This window comes from Pagrus major, chromosome 6, assembly GCF_040436345.1.
Source record: "Pagrus major chromosome 6, Pma_NU_1.0".
Classification (NCBI taxonomy): Eukaryota; Metazoa; Chordata; class Actinopteri; order Spariformes; family Sparidae; genus Pagrus; species Pagrus major.
In genome coordinates this window covers 12,793,938-12,816,169 of record NC_133220.1, presented here as the reverse complement: position 1 = coordinate 12,816,169, position 22,232 = coordinate 12,793,938, and the positions used below count along the sequence as shown (strand labels likewise).

General features: G+C 41.7%; 1 protein-coding gene across 1 annotated transcript; it reads left to right on the top strand.

Moving 5' to 3' along the window:
* Window positions 1–271: 271 nt before the first annotated feature.
* znfx1 (zinc finger, NFX1-type containing 1) lies at window positions 272–18,987 on the top strand. Its single transcript, XM_073468174.1, has 19 exons — window positions 272–356; window positions 1,773–1,869; window positions 2,003–2,883; window positions 3,031–3,256; window positions 3,398–3,750; window positions 4,150–4,329; window positions 4,664–4,770; window positions 5,979–6,217; window positions 6,360–6,491; window positions 6,719–6,867; window positions 7,118–7,261; window positions 7,362–7,479; window positions 9,731–9,969; window positions 11,414–11,553; window positions 12,136–12,268; window positions 13,370–13,537; window positions 15,276–15,386; window positions 15,568–15,663; window positions 15,881–18,987. Exons 2-19 carry the CDS (start codon window positions 1,824–1,826, stop codon window positions 18,329–18,331), a joined length of 5,913 nt encoding a protein of 1,970 aa, XP_073324275.1. The 5' UTR covers window positions 272–356; window positions 1,773–1,823; the 3' UTR covers window positions 18,332–18,987.
* The last annotated feature ends 3,245 nt before the right edge of the window (window positions 18,988–22,232 follow it).

Here is a 22,232-nt window from a genome sequence, read left to right as displayed (position 1 = left end):
GAGGCATTAAGTACAATATCTGACATTTTCTCCTTCTGATGTACTGATCCCTAAATAAAACCAGATTGCACTGATTTGAATAGATACTGAGCAGTATCGGGAATACTTTAATTAGTTTTGTGCATGTTAGTCATGTAATGTGTCTCTGACTCATAAACCATATAATCAGTCATGTTGTGCCTCCTGGCTGGCTGCTAGGTGTGGTGTGTTTGTTCTGATGAAATGAAAACGAAACTGGCAGAGCCTTTAAATAGCAGCTTCCTGGACCGAGCTGAGACAGACTGCCGACTCAGAGGGAGAGCAGCTGATGTTGTTGCTGCTGGAAACACTGATGTCAAGAGGATTTTTCAGTCAAGGTAAGTTCTCTCTTTTCATTTCTCAGCTGGCTAAATTATGAGAAAACATGAATGAAATATGGTGAGTGAAGTAAAGATCCGGACAAAAAATAAATAAATGTGTTGTCAGTATAAGAGATGTGGGCCTGTAGAATGATCGCGGAGTGAAGAATATGATAAAAAATAAATAAATAAATAAATAAAAAGGTTGGACATTTACTGTTACCTAACTGCCCGTGAAGCCTCAGAGACACCAGTCGTTTTGTGGTTTAAAGCTCTCATCCGATTTCTGGTGAAAGGAAACCTACAGGCACATGCAGGTCATGTATGCATCCAGCAGAGGGCGCACTCTCCTGCTGGGTGAAGTCATTGCAATGGCAAGCAGCACAGCAGGAAGAGACCTTTGGAAGTAAAGCCATGTATCATTATACACTATTAACATGCATGTTGCCTCCTCGCTGCTCTGTATCACACTTGTCTCTGTTTTATATCCACCCTCTTGACCCTGTGTACACACCACAGATATTGACTTTGCCTCCCAGTTCAAACACCGATGAAAGATAAACTGTGTCACCGAAGAGCGCAGAGAGGCCTGTGTGTTGGCCCTTTGTCTGTCTTTAAACGTGCTCCCTTTTCTTTTCTCGTTTTTTTAATGACAATTCAGCCTTGATTAAGTAAATATATATGTGTGTGTGTATAGATAGATAGATAGTTAGATAGATAGATAGATAGATAGATAGATAGATAGATAACTTTATTAATCCCCAAAGGGAAATTAGGTTATCATAGCAGCAGGTACATTCAAGTACAAATACATACATTTAGATACATTTTGACTTTTGACCTCATATTTTATCCATAATTTGGAATATTTTGTTTCATCAAGCTTAGTTTTATCTTTTCTTTTCTTTTTTTTCTTTATCTGGCAGAAATAGGCTTCCAGAGTTTTTGACTCGCTCTGTTGTATGATTTCTGTCACTTTGTAATGATGTGCTATCCGGGGCAGGTCTCCCTTGAAGAAGAGATTTTAATCTCCAGGGACAATAATGGTTATTGTTAAATGAACCTTAAATACATTAATAAATACAATTTAAAGTCCTAGAAGTGTGTGCTTCTACTGCTTTGGGTATTCAAATACAAGACTCACAAAAACTTTTCCTTGTAAATGACGAGATCTGAAAGCAGACAGACTGTTTCCATTTCCTCAGAAGCTGTAAACAGTAAGATCAGATAAACTCTTCTTATCTGACTTCCACATTCTGGTGACCTTGCAAATCTTCCTGATATTAGTGAGCCCACTTTGAAACATTATCAATGCTTTCTAATGCTGGCTTGTTTTATGGCTTATACATAAATCACTCATCCTTCAGATTCTTGTGTAATTATACTTAAATGTCTTGTTTTCATTGTCACTCTCTTTTACTTCTTGCCACTCAGAAATCATCAGTGTTACCAGCCTACGTTTCAACAACTGCCAAATGCAAGACAATGGAAATACCGCCTTTAATGACATGGAGAAGAGGACAGACTAATGGTAATTATACAGTATGAGATGCAATCCAGTAAAAGCCTGAGTATAAATCCAGAAAACCAGGTGTTCATTGTCAAAGTCTCAGTAAATGAATGAATTATTTTGTTTTTGTTTTTTGTTTTTTTCGTTTCCCCAGGTGATAACGGCCAAAATGAAAACGCTGGCGGAGGCGGGTGGAGAAGACAAAGAGGTGCACAGGGGGGAGACAGGGGAAGAGGAGCAGAGGGCAGAAGAAGAGCACAAAGTCAAGGGGGTCGTCAAGCTGAAAGGCGGGAGACAGATGGAGGAAGTGAAGGGATGAACTGGAGAAGCAGAGGAGGGGGAGGAGGACCAGGCAGAGGGGGTAACAGAGGTGCAGGAAGAGAGGGCAGGGATGGGAGAGGAAGAGGAGGAGGAGGAGCAGCGGCGGACGCAGGAAGACAGAGAGGAGGAGGCAGACAGGGAGGGGGAGGAGGGTGGGGGAGAGGCGGAAGTGGAGGAGAAGGGGCAGAGCGAGAGAGATCCGGATTGAGAAGAAATGGAGAGCACGGTGCAGCTGAGAGAGGAGGAGCGAGAAGGGGAGGACATAGTGAGGACAGAAGAGGAGGTAGAGGGGGTGAGAGAAGAGATGGCGGGGGAGACAGACAAGAGAGGAATGGAGGGGGATCACATTCTACAGGCAGAGATGGGGCACCAAAGGGCCACGGCCTGGGCTACAAAAAGCTGGAAGAACTCTGTGGAAAAAACCCGTCTGAAGTGGTCATCACTCTGTCCTCTCACCGGGCCCTACAGGAGGTCCTGAGCGAGACAACGATGAGGAAGGACCTTGTTGAGCTCCTCTGCAAGGTGCTGAGTATAGCCTTCAAATCACGCACAGACAGAAAGAGCCTGCTGCACATGGCCGGCATCATAAAAGAGTCAGCTTTCTTCCGCATCGGCCTGCTCTACTATCTGGCGGGCATGGAGTCAGAGTCCAACTCTGTCCGCAGGGCACAATACCCAGAACACCTGGGAAACATCCTGGCTATTGTGTCAGAGGTAAATAGAAGAATGAATGAATGAAAGAACCAAACATGAAAAAACACACAATGAATGTAAGCGTGCACTGCAAAAATTGAGTAGACCCAGAAACAGAAGTATGAACTTACATGCTATAACAAACTATCCTCTAAATATTCTTCTAAGGTCCTCAGCATGTTCCCTGCTAGCTCGGTCCAGGTCGGAAGTTTGCTACTGACGCAGATCCAATCTGCAATCAACATCCTGAAAATATCAGGAGTGGAAATCCGGCGTCAAACGGAGGAGAGCATGGAGAATCTTCAGGGCCTGATCAAGCACCTCCAGGAGAGATCCAGGGAGGGTACCCTGCGCTCAGACAAGGACACTTATGCGCTCCTAGGTGATAAACCAGGTAATGGCGTCTTTTTATTTCAGATATTTTTCACTCAAATGCTGTTTTCTCTAACCTGTTGATACTCTGCCCTCAAGCCAACACTGAAAAAAAAAAAGTAGGCAGAAAATACTTAAAGATGTCCCACTATTTCGAACCCAGGTGAAGAAGATCAAGAAGATTTCAGGACCATACCCATCTACCCAACTCCTGAGGAGTTCCATCAGGACCAGAAGCCCTTCCTGAGACCCAATCTCACCGATCGGCGCTACACAAACACCCACCTCTACCTTGACACACACTTCAGGCTGCTGAGAGAGGACTTCGTGCGGCCGCTCCGTGATGGGATCCAGCAGTTGCTACGGAGCCAAATGGGCGAGGGAAGAAATAACACGCCACTGAAGGCGAAGCACTTTGATGATATCAGGGTGTATTTTGACACCAAGCTGGTGGTGCCCAAATGCACCCACACTGGCCTCGCCTACGTAGTCCAGTTCGACGTTCAGCCACTTCAGGTCAGCCTCTGGGTGGATGTTACATTCAGAGTTTATATGACATTTGAGGTCCAGTGTGTAGGATTTAGGAGAATCTATTGGCAGGAATTTTCCTTGCAATCTTTGACTGAATATGTTTCTATTTGTGTTATTAGAATTCACTGTTGTAGTTTTTATTATAAGGTTATATAAATTAAAACATCAAATACAAAGTCCAAAACCTACATTCAAACACTTGAGGGGGGACCAGTGTTTTTTTTTCATTGGTTGCAATATGCAACCTCACCACTAGATGTCACTAAATCCCACACATTGGGCCTTAAAGCATATTTTTTATAAGATACATTTGTATATTCCTGATTGAATAACAAATGTAGAGACGTATATATTTTAGTAACACTTCCTCCATCTTTCCTGCAGTTCGTGCGCTGGCAGAACTCCAAGAGGCTCATCTTCGGCTCCCTGGTCTGCCTGTCTTGTGACAATTTTGAGAGCTTCTTGTTTGCCACAGTGTCGGATCGGGATCCCAATGTGCTGCAGCAGGGACTGGTCCAGATTACCTTCACAGAGGAGAGCAGATACAAGTTGGCCAGAATTAAGGTGGGCCGGTAGTCGATAAGGGCAGAATGCATGCAGCTGCTGATACGTGATGTTAGGGTCTAATTTAAGGCACTTTATCTACTAAAGCTATAACTGAAATTAACATTGAGGTGCCAGTTTATTTAGCCAAAATAGGTGTTCCAGATCTTTAGTCTAACCTCACTGATATAAATGCGTTGGACTATGTATTTTAACCACCTTTAAGCAGGCTCCAAAATTACCATAAACCTGAATCAGCATGTCGCCAAGACATGCAGGATAGCTGCAGGGTGGGTGAATTAATGGTTTTATATTAAACTGATAAACAAAGTACTAAACTTGGTTAATTTCACAGAAAGATCAACTGTTCCTGATGGTTGAGACCAGTGCCTACTTTGAGGCCTATCGGTATGTTCTAGATGGCCTTCAGGAGCAGGAGGAGGACACCCTGCCGTTTCAGAGGTAGTAGCGTGTGTGTGTGTGTGTGTGTCTGTGTCTGTGTGCTGTGGAGGAGGTTCAACATCAAAGTCATAGTTTTTATGTAATCCCGCGACACTTTCACAACAAGTTCACATGTACATTTTTCAAAGGGCGAGTAAGTTCAGCAATCACATTTTAATTGAGTTAATTATATCTCCATGGTATTCCCAATAAGCTATCACGCATGGATGAATTCAAAAGTTCGCTTATTGTCTACGCTCACAGTGACCTTCATAGATAACACAAAGTAATGTTTTATATGAAACACTTTGTTGGCCATCTGTCTCTCCCAGACCTTTCTCTTGTGACTACCTGAAAGAACTTTTTCCATCAGTACTACACCATGGGAGTTATCAGTCACTTATGTTTTTTCTATATTTCAAAAAGAGCTCTCCTTTCTTTCTATCATTTCTCTTGATGTTTTTCTCATCGTCAGATGCTAATTTTGGTCGGTGGTGCAAACAGTTCAGCCCTTGTGGCCTTTTTTTCCCCTAACAACCATCTCAGGCTTTTCTTAGTAAATCCCAAAACAACCTCTAGTTCAGCTGGGAGCATTTGGAGATAAATTCTCCAACTCTCCAACCATTTTTCCTTCATTTTAACATTAACTATAGATGCATGCTGTTTTTGAGCTTGCATACAATATGTAAAATAACACATTTTCAGTACATTGAAGGGGGTTTTCCAGTTCCTATGTGATTGACAATATTAAAGAAACACTATGTAGGAATGTGTTTCTCAGTGCAACACATCTGTTGTAAATACAAATGCCAGTTTTCTGTTTGTCAGATGTGTAATGTAATGGGTTATGGAACATTGTGTGCTTATAACAAACAAACTTGGCACATCGTACTCAGAACAGCATGCAAAGCTAACGTTACTTGAACCAGAGACAATAACACCTGATTAAAACCTGCTAAACCTGCTAAACCTCTTTCCAAATTGCCTGATTTGGCCTATGATCAAACACCACCAGGTTGACAACACAGCCAACATCAACATCAAGCAAGTGCAACAACACATGACATATAACTTAGCAAGCCAAGCCAGTCACTGTAACATTAAATGATTTTAAAGCTGTTAGTTCAAGGTGGAAGAGCTACAGTATGTAATGTTGCTTTAAGTCATTGCCAACAACGACTCTTCTGTGCTAGTGCTAGAGTGACGCCATGTTTTTAACATTTTTCCAGATACATCGTGGAGTGCAACCCAGATGTGCATCCCCCAGCTTATCTGCATAGACGAGACACTTATGAGTTGTCACATGTTGCTAACCCCGACTTTAAGGACCGTATGAAGCCCTTTCACGGCCTGAATGAAGAGGCCTGGCCGAGAATGGAGGAGCTGGGGCTGGATGAGTCTCAGATGAAAGCCTTCCAGCTGGCCCTCACGAAGGAACTGGCCATCATACAGGGACCTCCTGGCACTGGTGAGACATGACAAGCCATTGTTGGGAGAGAGGAAAGCTGACTTCATTCATTTGTGAATGGAAAGTTTAAAATGTGTAAACATTTCAGTTTTCTTCTTACATACATTAAAGTCAGGCTACTCTGCTTCTTCCATTCGCTCAGGAAAAACCTATGTTGGCCTCAAGATTGCTCAGGCTCTGTTGACCAATCAGCATCTCTGGAGAAACCCACTTGGCATGGCTCCGATGCTGGTAGTGTGTTACACTAACCACGCCCTGGATCAGTTCCTTGAGGGTAAGCACCGATGCCAGGTCATAATAATATCAGATCTGTTTTGGGATATAAAAACACAAGCTCTTACCATCAAAAGGTGGTATATATATTTTTTTATATGCTGAAACATGAACTGCTTCAAGTTTATTTGATTACTTGTGTCTGCAAACTCCTGCTCGGTGACCTTAAAAGGGCACTGTTTTGTTTTGGAGGTTGTGATAAGAATTTTCTTTGCCTCTGCATCTCAGGTATCCACAAATTTCTGCCAGACGGCATAGTGAGAGTGGGGGGCCGCAGCAACAGTGAGATCCTGAAGCGTTTCAATCTGAGGGAGCTGGCCCACTCATCTAGCTTCAAACGCTCGCTGCCGTCTCACCTGCGTAATGCATATAGCGAGGTGAGCTCCCGCTGCCTGACCAGCTGCATGACCCTAAGAGCTAAACTTGATGTTTCATGAAGCCCCACACTTTAATTCGGTCATGCACAGCAACGTTTTGAGATCATATGATGGTATATGATAGGCTTGAATAATTCCTGATGACTTAAGTTGATCATAGTACTTCATCTTTTTTTCACACATTCATACAGTCAACATTTCACAGCATAATTTCTCCACCTAATCGCTGTATTCGTGACCCGTCTCACAGATTTACAGCGAGCTGCGTAACGAGGAGTATGAGATGGAGAATCGGAGCAGGATGCTGGAGTGTTCTCTGAAAGGTGTCCTGCGTGAAAGTGCCTTAGGGGAGTTCATTTCAGACAGACACTGGGATGATCTGAACCAAATAGCTGTGAGTGATACTGGATAAAATGTACATTTGTGAAATGAGCTAAGAAAGAATAGAAGACATTGAAAACTAAATCAGTTTGTTTGTGTGAAATGGTTTACAGCAGGAGCATGGTTTTGGGACGTGGGGTAAGAAGAAGTCCAGTCTGATCATGGAGTGGTTGGGTTTGGGTTCCACCGTCTTCCTGCAGAGGGAGACAGAGTATGTGAATGGAAATGCAGGTAAGGCTTTCATTTATAAGTGGTGCTCTACTGAAACAGTGAAGAGCTTCTTTTCACTGGCAGTGCATAAACCACAACTGTATTAGTCTGAATTTTAACAACACGATGCTCCTTCCACAGAGGCCTTTACATTTTCATCGAAAACCAGTTCTGCATTATTCTCATTTACCTTAAGTGTTTCAGCAAACCGCTTCCACAGACACCTTTGCATTGTAACTTTTTAAATGCTCATGCTACAGCTGTGATAAGAGAACATCTGGTGCTGTCTCACCTTGTTGTCGTTGGGATGCAGTGAAAATGTCATTGATTGGCCCCGTAAAAGCATCACATTGTTAAAGAAGTATGAGGTCAAGGCATTATCAAACAACAGACACACAAGACCAAGTCCTTTAAGGCAAGTCTTGAATCACCGAATGTGATCAAAATTGCTCCAAAATTTGCCCCAAAGTTAGGTTTAAAACATGGTTACACTTCTGCTACACATGCACACGGTGTGACGACACCAGCTTCTTTCACGTCTCAATCCGGAGCGCCACGATGTGAAACCGTCAGCTCATCCCACCAGATTACTTGCATGCACAGATACGAGTTTATGACTAATGGTTGAATGAGCTCACCTTTCTTGATAATCCTGTGCATTAGCTTGATATCTTCCTCTTCTATGCTTCTTATAAGTCCGTCTGTAGCCGCACAAAGTCGGTTCAACAAGACTTTTGATCATTAATTAATTTGATTCAGATGTGAATATAATATGCAGCTGGATCATTTTCTGGTCTCACCGTTTAAAAGGGCATCCCAAACAGTCTATTCTGCTGCAACTCTACTGGGTTGCTAGTATTTGTATCCAACTTCTGGGAACTATTGATTATCCGATTATACTATTATCCGCCATTGCTGTAAAAAAAAAAAAAAAAAAAAAAGGTTCATTAGAGTAAACAAAGATGAAGCGACTCTCTCTACTCAAGGGCTCTGTCTTGAATGTGTGCTGGCATCAGTGCAACGACACGATTGGCTGATATGTTTCGGTGGGATGGGGCTGGATATGTGTCATCTCTGGCATTACAGACTTTTTCTATTCAAAATGCTTTAAGCGGTTTGTCTCCTCTATTATGAGGTCTCTGCCCACACGGTCTTTAAATGCATTCCACTACATATTGACAAACATGGCTATGAAAGCATTAAAAATGGATCTCATTCATAATAATTCAACTGAACTGTTAATTTGACATGATACCAATTAACAGAAATGAATATGTAATGAAGTGTGTGCTGAACAGGAAATTACAACCCCTAGCGAAGTAACCGCTCCCTCTCTAATTGTCGTGTTCTTCATAGTAAATTGATGTGATCGGTGCTTGACAACACGGCTCGGTGTTATAAGGCAACTGAAGGCAGGCTTTTTGAGTAAGCCCCGTTTTTGTTTTCAACCTGTTTTCTGGAATTCAGCCAGTTGTTTTTTTTTTCGTAATTCATTGCTTTCATTATGGATGTGTTGTAAATCCACGAAAGCACAACTTGTTTTTTCAGACAAATGTCAGTTTGAAAATTGACAGCTACTTTTAAAATGAAACTGAATTCTATTTCACTCACAGCCACTAAACCATGAAGCCCTCCATTACAACGGGCTCCGAAGCAGCTTGAATGAACACTTCACAGCCCTCAAAATGGTAAAATCTAAACTCTGAACAGCTCCAGCAGGATTTTATAGCAATAATAAACAATCAAATGCCCAGTTCAGATAGACAAATGATATTTAGTAATGAAATATTGATATTGTGCTTCTAATACACATTATAAGACGTTGTATAAATAATCTAGCATCTCTTAAATCATTTCCCTGTCGTTCCTGCGTTGTCATAGCAAGTGGCAATAATGCACCTTGACACTGGTTGCCACCCACCATAAAACAGAAAAAAAGAACACAACATAGTAACTAGCTAACGCCCTACTACCACAGTGTGCGGCTACTATTGCTGCACACAAATCATGTCTCAGGGGATGTTAGACAAGAGCGAGACACAGAGTTGTGTCTCTCTCTTGTCTCAGAGAAAATCTGATATCGTCACAGCCCAAAGACGAACCTGACTGATTCGGTGTGTCCACACCTACTTCCTATGCTATCTATATATATTTTAGGACCTTTTCCTTTCTCAGTGCAACTTTATAAGTTTGTCAATGAAAACTAAAATTCAGTACATGCATTATTCTGGTGAATTAATTTACTGAACTCATTCTTGCTGCAACGTGTAAGATGTAGCAGCAGAGGAACCGATGGAGCTGGAAGAAGAGGACCTCATTGAAATCGCAGAGGAAGCAGATCTGATCGAGGCAGAGCGGATTATAGACGACAACACTGATCCCAGAGGTGGCAGAGATGGCAGGAGGAAGGAAGACATTGAGGAGGCTGTCAGAGAAATGGAAGAACAGATGCTGGCTGTGAACTTGGATGAAGCTGAAATACAGGCGGAGCAGAGTGAGGAAGGATGGGAGGTAAAATTGAAAATTTGAGCATTTCACGAGGTTGACATTTTTGCGATCAGACAAATAGATTGAGAATGCTATTATTTAGAGCATTTTTTCTCAAAGTGCATCCCACAGGCCAATGGCGGCTTATGTGACATAGTTTGCATGCATTAGATCTGAATCATCTGCAGTCCATTTCAATACTTTCATTTTGGGAGACATTATTTAACGGGGCTCTGCGGGACTTCTGCGTTGAGCTGGAAGCCAGCTGTTGGACTGCATGTCTAAACTAATGTTAGCTACTGTTGCTCTCTGTTAGCGGAGGCACTGACAGAAGGCACACGAGAACATGCATAAAGTCACATCCTTTGGACTTTCACTGAAGATCCAAACTACTTAAACAAGTCACCCACAGGCTTGTATGGCAACATAGAGAGTGAATTTTTCACATCATGTTGCAATCTACTCACATATGGCCTTTAATACACTACTCAGTTACTCTACTGAGCTGTGGACAACTCAGCAGTTCGATGTCAAAGTCAGATGAAAAGCTAGAAAAAAATGCTGTCTCTGGCAAATCAACTCTTACACTGTAAATTTTAAAAGTTTGACTTTACTTTAAAAAAAATCAGGAAACGTATTACCTCAGAAATATATGAATTATTATTTATATATATTAATGTATTTAATGTTAAATGCCTTAATGAGATAAATCACAAAACCTACAAGGTTGTGGGTTTAACTGTGTTTCAGAGGGATACGCGTTTTGCTTATAGTAAATCTAAAAGCTGCTCAATAGAATTATGTATTTACTGATGCTGCTCTGTACTTAAAGATACCCTGTGGAGTTAAAGTAATTTTTATATTCACTATTTCTTAGCAAGTGCATTGTGTGTATCCTTGAGATTTAACAGTTGGATTTGCTTCCAAACAAAACTGAGCTGATTGAAGTATTTATAACGTGCATTAGTCATTCATGTTTGGTTGCGAGCAATCTCTGTCTTACCTGTTTCTGTTGGCACATCGCTTCATGTCTTGGCATGTTAGTGTCAGTCATTGGAATAGCCTGAAGCCACTGGCAGGACTGTGTCTTTTGCGTATCAAACACTTGACACCTGTAAGCTCAAATGGTGGCTCTGAAAAGTTTGTTGCTCGCTTGTTTTGCAGAGGAAGACAGCTTTGGTCAGGCTCAATTCACAACACTTCCAATGGTTTCCAATAGTGGCCCAGAATCACAGAAAAAGGAAATTTGTCGAAATGAACCTCCATAAACCACTCAATCTGTTTCTCCGGCATTGATCCATATTACTGTGTTCCAAATGGTCATAGTCGTCCACAACATAGATACACTTCTTCTGTGTCGTGCTGTTTTCTCATCATACTTCCCTTTAATGCATCATCCTCTGGATTTAAAAGCAGTTAATGAACTGAGTTCTGAAGTTGATAGTTGACCCTGTTCTTATCTTTACAGATACAACGAGTCCAGAAGAAAAAGATGAAGAGCAAAATCAGGAAAGAGCTAGGGAAGAGCTCAACCATGACTGAACTGGAGGAAAATGCCGTCTTGAATATCTGGAGGCTTGGCTTGCCAGACAGATGGAAACTCTATCGGTAGGTCTGCTTCTGGCTTTTTCTCTCCTCCCTTCATTCACTCTTACATGCCTCTCTTCAAATTCTTACTTTCCTTTACCTCTCTGCCTCTCTACTATCTTTCATACATTTCAGTCCTCCTTCCCTCCTCCTTCATTTTTCTTCCTTCTTCCCCCGTGCTGCCTGTCATCCCCCTAGCAACCTTCAGTCTGGCGGAAGTAGTGGTGTACTCCCAGTGTGTATAATTAAATCAACTAATCACCAGGAAAATGTATCCCAGAGGATCTTCTCACCTCAGAGAGCCAAGATGTAACGTCTAATAAAGATGAAAACAGGACTGTAAGGACTCACGTTTACACAGTCTTAATTATTATTTAAACTAACATACGGAGCCATTTCCTTCCAAGACAGATACAGTTTGTCTCGTCGTATTGGTTTAGCTATACTATACTAAGCTATACGTGCATATCAAGTACCGCAGCGTCATATTTTCAAGTGATGCTGAGCGAAAAACTGAGAATCCTAGAGGTCTTAGATGTCTTCCATATAATTAAATCATTTGTCACAACTTTGTATTGTTATTAATTATCTTTGTGTCTGCAGGTTGTGGGTGGCACGCTACAGGGCCAAACTTACCGACAAGATCCTAGAGTCTGAAGAGGCCTATCAGAACGCAGTGGACCGACTGGCCGATGTAAAACGTCACGAGAGCCTCTGTCTCCTCAAGGAAGCCACGGTACATATATTTGCAGTAATGAACTGCACGAATAGTGTTTTTTCCTGTAGTCAATGCTTGTTCAGTCACAACTTCAACACAAATCAGAAGTATTATCATAGCAAAATTAAGGAAAACACTTCTTGGGTATGTCAAACACAGGACTTTGCCCTCCGGAGGCCAGGGTTCACGTTCCATTTGGGACCAAGAGTCAGAGTGATTTATTTTTAATTGATGTAACATAATCAAATGGACATATGTAAATGACGTAACTTGGTCGCTTACTTTACATGAGTGATATCACATTCATCACTTACCTAACCTTATGTAATAAAGACTGATTTTAACCTAAAGTATGATCTTTTCCTAAACCTAACTAAGTAGTTTTACTGCCTAAACCTAACCACAACCATTAATAGCAGTCCAAAAGTCATATTATATCATACTATGTGAATGGTTTGTCGGCAAGCTTTATGTTGAAAGTCTAACCAGATGTATCAGAGAGGTAGGTAGAGCATCATAGTTTGAAGCTTAAGGCTGCAGATTTGATGAGTTGGGGGTGTTGAAATACTCGGAACACTCAAAATATTCGATATATAATCAAAAGTGACATATCACTTCAACTTCCCGGCACTAGTAGAACGCATTTGTGAATTGCCAGAGCAATAGAACTATAGTTAACTTGCAAGACTGTCATCAGAGACTCCAGGAAATGACTGCGGCCATCTTAAAAGTTGTCCATATATCTCCCACCCAATAATCAGTCAGTCATTTATACACTTTTAGACTTGTTGAACAGACATGAGTCATATCAATCTTTTTATATAACTCTCAGCAAGAACATCAGTATTTCTTCAAAATGTCAAACTATTCCTTTAATGAGGGACTAATTGTGGAATTAAAGGGGGAAAAAAATGCATTTTCTTCTTCAATTTTTTGAACTATGGGGCAAACTGTAAGGCTCAGATGTTCATTAAACTGAGCCGTCTAATGTTAAAATTACCAATACTGTACTTGAGGCAAGGGCAGGCAGCAAAATAACTCTCTGTGGGACTAGTATCAATCATTAAAATCATCAAAATAAGCAAAGGTAGTTAAATAAACACACATACTTTCCATCAGGTCATTGGCATGACAACAACAGGGGCGGCCAAGTACCGTAAAGTTCTGCAGGAAGTGCGTCCACGCCTGGTGATTGTAGAGGAGGCTGCGGAGGTCCTGGAGGCCCACACCATCACCACACTGAGCGAAGCATGCCAGCACCTCATCCTCATCGGAGACCACCAGCAGGTAAGAAGCCACGCAGACAAACAAGGCAACGATTCCTCAAACTCCTGATGGCATCTCATTAAGCGCTGCGTGACAGTTTGTGCACTGGTGTATTTTAATAAGCCATCATCTGCTGACTGAAATTACCCCATTTACATGCCGAGGTTAAAATTTAAAGGACAACCTGTCATGAGGGATTTTGTGTGTTTGTGTGGTTGTCAGTGTGTTTGTATGTGCCATGCCTTTAGGGGAAAAAAAACCCAAAAAACATCTCATGCGAGCTATACTAGAGATATAGAAGACAGAGTGAGGAGTGATATGCTGGACATCAATAAACTATTACAACAACTTGTCAGGGCCTGCCAAGGACATATGGCCAGGCAGCCTGTCTAGCAATCTGCAGAACGCAGTCACAACTACACACAGTTCCATCACACATTCTGTCGCGGTCTCTTCCTCGCTGTGTAACTTCTGTCTGCTCTTTTCCTAATATTTGCTCGTTGTTCTGTGTTTATGCAGGAATTTATGCATGCATTTGACTACACAAACAAACCTGACTTTGCTACAGCTGTACTGAAAGTTTAGCAAGTGTAAGAATGGAATTTGAAATAGAGTTTGACTTGAAAATTGCTTCTCGTTGCAACCCCGGTGCTTGGAAATCAATGATCATTTTTATACATCAGCTACATCGGATTAATATAAAAGTAATTTAGCACTGTGCCTGAGGCACAAGTGGGCGCAATTTAATGTGCTAGAAATATGTTGACTACAAGTGCAAAATAAATAAAACCAATATTTAAGTGTCTCTTTAAGTATCAATTTAAACAACTGAGCAATTAAATTGCTACAGGTGTAACAACATGAATAAAAGAAAACAAGACGAGGTATTCTGATGGAACAAATAAGAGTTGATCTGTTTATTTCATGGGTTTGAAGCCCTTTATTTTGACTTCATGAACAAGTGTTCAGAGCTTTTGTTTTTGTGGTACCCAGACTTGAATCTCTGCATGTAATGGAGGTGGATGGATCACACGTTCCGAGTAAAATAAGCTTTGGCATTGTTGTGCTGTTCATTAATCACAGGTTTGGTGTTGAATCGAGCAGAACACAATGCTTCACATTTATACTAGAATTTGTCTTGCCTCCCCCACACCCCTCCCACATACATGCACAATCACACTCTGTCCTCTAGCTAAAGTAGGTTTGTGCACACACGCAGACACACACACACACACACACACACGCAGGCAAAACAGCGAAAAACTCAACAGGACAGCAGAAGAAAGTTGGAGCGCATTTGCATACTTTCTATATTCCCATCACCCTTAAACAGAAACCCACAGCAGAATACTGTTTGTCCCTTCTAGGCTTGCTCCTGCATAGATGGTTGCCTCTAGGTTCTGGGAACTGTGTAATTAGTGTTCACTGTATTTACAACTTGCAAATGGTCTGCTCACCTTTGAACCCAGACACACCACAAGGAACTAGGATCGACGAAGGCCAAAATCTGCACTCGAACACACCGCGAAGACTACAGCCGACGGCCAACTAACATTATTGGGTTTAAAAAGATGAGAAAACCTTCAACAAAATGCATATTTCTAACCTTAAAAACCTGATTATTGGGCCACAAAGACACCACAATTTCTCAGTTTGTACAGAGAATAAGAACTATGCCATTAATTGAACTTTTCGGTTACAATAACTGATAAAATATGTAGAGTTTGGAGCAGATGATGAACATGTGATTTTTCTTCAGCTGCGCCCCAGTGCCACGGTGTACGAGCTTGCCAAAAACTTCAACCTGGAGATGTCCATGTTTGAGAGGCTGGTGAAGATGGGCCTTCCTTACGTCAGACTCAACTACCAGGTTTGTGTTTCTTATTGCAGGATCTATTAATCAATAAAATGGAGACATGTTTAGCCTTTTAAAGACAAAGTTGTTTCAGTTGAATTGGTATACTGTGTATGTTTGTAGGTTTACGTATGCCTCAGTATCTATATGTGATTGCCTGTGCTTATCTGTGTTTGTGTTTCGGTTTGTTCTCCAGCATCGCATGAGGCCAGAAATTGCCCGTCTGCTGACCCCACACATCTACTCAGAGTTGGAAAACCATCCCTCTGTGTTTGAGTACGACAACATCAAGGTGCATATTGTTTTTGCTCTCCTGCTGAGTCTCTGCTCTGTTTTTATTACAAGTGAATATCTGTTTACCTGCCTGCATGTAAAAAAGTATCTGCATTATGTCTTAGACTTTTAAATATGTTTTGGATTCAAAGTCAGTCAATAAATATTGAATTCAGAAGGATATGATGAATACTAAAGAATACCATAACATGTGTTTATTAAATGCTGTCTTGCAGGGCCTCAATACCAACTTATTCTTTCTGGAACACAACCACGTGGAAGAAGAGATCAGAGATGGAAAAAGCCATCAAAACAAACATGAGGCCATGTTTGTAGTCGCTCTTTGCCACTATCTTCTCTTGCAGGACTACAAACCAGAGCAGATTACCATCCTCACAACCTATACAGGCCAGTTCAACTGTCTGCGTAAACTTATGCCTGCCAACCCGTTCCAAGGGGTCAAAGTGCACGTCGTGGACAAGTACCAGGGAGAAGAGAATGATATTGTCTTGTTGTCTCTGGTCCGAAGCAACCGGCAGGGTAAAGTTGGCTTTTTGAACATTCCCAATCGCGTCTGTGTAGCCTTGTCTCGTGCAAAGAAAGGTCTTTACTGCATCGGCAACAGTACAATGCTGGGAAAAGTCCAACTGTGGAGCAACATCTTCCACACCTTGAGGGAGAAGGACCAGGTTGGGAAGGCTCTGACCCTGTGCTGTCAGAAACATCCAGATCGACAGGTAAAAGTCTACTGTGCTGAGGATTTTAAACAAGCCCCAGAGGGCGGGTGCACCCAGCCTTGCGACTTCCGTTTGGATTGTGGCCATGTTTGCGCACTTGTCTGCCACCCCTACGACCCTGAGCACAAGAAGTACAAGTGTATGAAGAGGTGTGAGAAGCCTTTATGTGAACAGGGACACAAGTGCACACTTGTCTGCTCCAGAAAATGTCCAAAGGAATGTCCGGTGAATGTTGAGAAGCTCATACCCCAGTGTCAACACACACAGATGGTTCCGTGCCACCAGGACCCAGCAACATTCAAATGCCAGGAACCTTGCCAGAAGATGCTTAGCTGTGGACATCCATGTGATTCATTGTGTGGGGAACCATGCACTTTTAAGTGCAAGGTGAAGGTCACCTTACAGCTATTGTGCGGCCACAGCCAGGAAGATCTTTGCTTCTACAAGGCACACACGGAGGAGGTTGAGTGTAGGGCCCCCTGTGAGCATCAGCTACTATGTGGCCACGCATGTCGTGGTACCTGTGGCAAGTGTTGTCAGGGACGGTTCCATTTCCCATGCATTCAACAGTGTGAGCGTCTCCTGATCTGTTCTCACAAGTGCGGTCAGCCTTGCACCAGCAATTGCCCCCCATGTCAGAGACCATGTGAGAACTGCTGTATTCACAGCAAGTGTATGAATCCATGTGGACAGCCGTGTGCTCCGTGCATTGAGCCCTGCGCCTGGCAGTGCGCTCACCAAAGCTGCAGTAAGCTTTGCTATGAGCCATGCGATCGTCCACCTTGCACCCAACCCTGTGCCAAGATCTTGGATTGCAGCCACCCATGTATAGGTCTGTGTGGAGACAAATGTCCAAGCAAGTGTCGCATCTGCAATCACGATGAGGTGACAGAGATTTTCTTCGGGACTGAAGACGACCCTGAGGCTTACTTCATTCAGCTAGAGGACTGTGGGCACATCATTGAACACACAGCCATGGATACGTACATGGGAATGGATGACAACCAGCAGCCAAATGAAGGGGAGGAGGTGGCCATAAAACTGAAGCAATGTCCGAAGTGTCGAACTCCAATCCGCAAAAATCTACGCTATGGATCTCACATCAACAGCAGTCTGGCTCAGATAGAGATGGTAAAGATGAAGATAAATGGAGATCAGGCAGATATTAAAAAGCAAAGGAAGACCCTCCAAAAGCAGTGGAAGGACAACCTTCTCACCTATGCAATGGATGATCAATATGCATTCATGAATATTAAGTCCCAACTGGAAAGAAGTTATCTCACAGCAAATGATCTGTGGGTCGTGGAAAACAAGATGGACTTCCTAGTAAGAGTTGCAAAGCTAGAGAAGATCCAAAAGGAAAACATGCTACTCAGCCAGAGCTTCACATTGGAAAAGTACCTCAGTCAGTTTGTGCGCTGGCTCAGCCGCAGCTACGTAAAATTCACAGACCAACAGGTTCATGATTTGCAGAGAGAGCTACAGAGAATCACCCTCCTGACAGAAATCAACGTCCGTTGCGATATGGCCTACAAGAGAGGACAAAGCACCAACATTCAGTCCGAGGTGCAAAAGATTAGACAGGTTTTGGAAAAATCTGGCCAGTTCACTGAGCGAGATCAAGACAGAGTGAAAGACGCCATGAAGGAGCTGGACAGAAAGCTTCCACCCACAGGCTTGGGGATCACTGAGCAGGAGAGGGAGATGATCGTCTCGGCTATGAAAATGAAACCCGGACACTGGTACAAATGTCCCAATGGCCACGTCTACCTTATAACAGAGTGTGGAGGAGCTATGGAGGAACGACAATGTCCTGATTGTAGAGCTACTATCGGTGGGGCCAGTCACACACTGGCAAGTGGCAACAAAGTTGCCTCTGAGATGGATGGGTCACAGCACGCTGCTTGGTCTGAAGCCAACAACCTTCTCAACTTTCAACTTGACCCCTGAAAGCCATCTGATAGAAAGCCTGTCATTGCCTTGTCAGTCTCAACTGTTGGTTGCAAAAGCTGAGTGGCAACAAGATGACCTATCTGTAATGACCCCTTTTAATCCATGCTGGACTAAGAGGGGGAAGTTACAGGACTGTAAGTAGTGTAATTAAATGAGACAATGCTGCTGTCTATTTCATTTCAAGTGAAGCGGCAATCAAGTTAATCAAGAGATGGATTGAGCAGATCAGTCTGCTTGTGACCATAATTTTCTTGCATGCAAATTACTTTTGAAACTTTTAATGAAGTTACTAGACTTCAATAGTATTAGCAACGTGTGTCACTTTTATTTCAACAAATACCCACTTAGTTCATTTTTGTCTCGAATTGATGGCAAACTGTATGTAATTGTAATTATGGAAGTTTTAATGTTTGCTGATGATCCCATGGTGGATAGTGGTTTTGTTTTATGTTAATGTTTTTTTTTTTTTTTTTTAAATAGTAACTCTAACCTTCACATGTTCAAGACTCTTTAAGTATCTGTATGTCACAGCTGTCCTGTACTTCAACAATAGGTGGCAGTAAAACACTGCAAGAGGAAATGTGGAGGAATGACTTGATAGTTATGATGCTTGCAGCTTATTCAAATGGAATAAAGCATACATGAATCTGTGAGCACGTTTGTGTCTTAATTTTACGCCATAGTGGAAGAAATACAATCAGGGAGAGCAGTGCTTTCTGTAGGTTGTTTGTATGTTTTATGGGGGCCTTCATCAGGCTGAGAGCGTTAAGCTTTGCAGAAATGATTAGCATGTAAACTTGTAATGCTGCCACAAGACGTGCATATGTAGAAAAGCTAATGTAGACACATGCACATAAACCCAGTAAAAGGGAATAATCAATACTAATATATCATTTCTACAGTGGCTGTTAAAAAAAAAATCCTTTTCTCACCATTACAACAAAATGTTAATTCTCTCTCTGACCCTTTCTCTCTCTCTCACGCACACACACACACACACACCATACTGGTACCAGTAAGAGTTTATCACGTGTGTCTCTAACAGGGCATCATTGGCAGTGAAGCCAAACAAACAACCCTGAAATAGCTACAATTTCTCTTCACTACTCAACAGATCTCAGAGTAGCTGAGTTTCATTTCGGCATTTTGTAACAGCTTGCATCACTTTATTACATGATGAATGTGTCCCTGTCACAAAGGCAGCTCCAATGCAAACTCTGCTGTCTGCAAGAGGGAAAAAAGAAAAAAAGAAACAACAAAAATGCGCTGTCAAGACAAGTGTTAAAACTGAGCAAACTTTAAAAGGGTGCCACTCTTTCAGTATTTATAGGATTCAAGCACCTGGCTGAGAGAGAGCTGCAGGAAGGGAGGCACTGCAGAAAAATGGTAATATCCTACAGTGTGGACCGTCTCATCTATCATGTCAGGTGGCCTTAAAGTATGTTATTGTCAGAGTTTCAGCTAGTCCGGCCCCGCAATAAAAACTACCAGGTTGCCCCCTCCTCACACACACACTGTACAGTATGTGGTTTGATTACTGTCTCTAGCAGAACTGATAAGACTGTGTGGGTGGAAAAAGCATTGTTGAAATAAGGAGGAGCTGACACGCCAAGCAGCGATCTGTGAAGACGAATAGCTGCAGGGGATGTAAAAGATAAACTACCTTCAAAAGAGAATTCGCTTTAAAGGTGCCATCTGCAGTTTTTCCTCACGTTAGAGCAACAACAAAGACGACAGAGCAGCTACTTTTGTTCAAGGCAGTATGCAGTAATAACGTCGGTAAGTAACACAGTTCGGTAACATAGACACAAATATGTGACTCTACTAGCTAAATCAGTGACACAGCAGGAGCAGACAATGAGAAACTCATACTATAGCAAATGCACAAATCATAGTCCCAGTCCAGCTTTCCTGCTTTAGGGTTAAACAGCAATGGTGTCACTTCACCCATAAATAAAAAAGTCTTTATTGTGTACACAGTTAAGAAGTTGTTATAGCTTAAATATCCACCGTTCCTGGAGACATGAACATCTGGCAATTTGTTAAATGGATCTCTGAGACTTAAATTTGAGTATCCTTACTTTACAAGTTAAAATGACAATCTGTATATTGGGACTGGGAAGATATGTCACTATGTGTTGCTGTTAAAAAGGTATTTTTGTAGTTTCAGAGGAGGCTGATAGACAGTACAGAAACTAATCTCAAGGGCTATTTACACAAAATTTTTTTGTATAAAAAGGAAAACTTTTGTTGCGTTTTGTCCATGAGCCATGCGATCGACCACCTTTTGTGGGCCTGAAAGCGCAACCTTTTGAAAACAGGTTCCAGTGTAATCTTTTGAATACGCCATCCTTACCGTTGTCGTGGCAATACACAATTCCTGTTAATATGAGGAGACGACCCCTCCGCTCGCATTTCGTTTACAATATAATCTTTATGAGAAATGTTTGTTTACGCCGTCTTTATTTGTGAGCTGGTTATGATAGTATTACCTTTAACTCATTGCAGTTAAAATGTAGCCGGAGAAAGAGGCTCAGTGTTACGTTACCCCTGAGAAAATGCAACAAGGTCTATATTTACTCAGTGAACTGCTGGTATTATGTTGGCCGCCAGGGTAATGGGTTTGCATTATCAGAAAATTGCTCATTAATGTTCCCTTGGAGGCTTTTCATCAGTAAAGCTGGTTGGGTCCAAGGTTCCTACGTAGCACACGGAAGGAAGAAAGTGTGTGTAGTGCAGTGTCATAGATGGAATACAGGACAACCTTGCTCTTTTTGCAAAAGAGCCAAAGCAAAGTCACCAAAAGATTAGCTTAAAGTATCTACCTTCAAGACGCTGTGTTTATGGTTAACTGTGTCTGTAGGTTAATTAATCAGTGAGAAGTTGTTTACATGATTTCACAAGATTGTGAGTAGTTATTATGGAGCAATCTAATAATTTTTGAATTGTTCTGAGGAACTCGGAAACACACTATAAATCAGTTAATGATGAGCTGCTAGAGAAAAGACTGGAAGATACATTTTAATGAATCATTGGGTAATAATTAGTCCATCACTATAAATGAATCGACATGCTGACCACTTTCTCAACAAGTCATTCCTGATTAAATATAAATGATTACGTTAAATGCAAGTCCATTTACTACATTATTAATTTTACGTTGCTCAGTGGCTGATTCATAGTTAATCATGAACTATTTATGACGAAAATGTTCAGAATGTTGATTCAAAGGTAATAATGAACTAATTATTGCCTGATTTTCATTCATTTCATTAATATAAGCTCGTATCTCCCAGTCTGTTCTTTGTTCTCAGAATCGCAGTCTCTGGTGAGTGCCAAATAATGAGAGTTTAACTGAATGTAAACACAGAGTTGCTGGCTAAAAATAGTTCAAGGCTAATCTGGCGGTGAATAAACACTGCATACTGTAAGTAAGGTAAATAAACACAAATGATCCTGCAGTCCAACTTGCTTTGCTGGTGGTTAATATGCCATTTAACAACCATCATTGCAGATGAAAATCTATCTGATGTGACTCCGTTACACATCTTCACACACAGTTTTATTTAGTTAGCAGTCTCATAGTGTCGGCGACCTAATTAAATGCACCCTTACTTTAGGTAAATTTGGGACTTTCTCTGGGTTTGAACATTGTCAGAATTACACAACTCAACAATATAACAAAGGTATAGTCTTTTTAGACATTTCAATGCAGAATTTCTACATAAAAAACCTTTAATTAATTGCTATGAATCCAATGAAAAGGATGTGTGACATCATGATTGACAGCTGAGCCATGCTCGCGATTGAGCTGGGTGGGTGAACGGGTGGGAATTTAATATCACAGCTCCACCACCAGTTCACTATACTGTGCAGACCTGGCTCTAAAAATACGTTA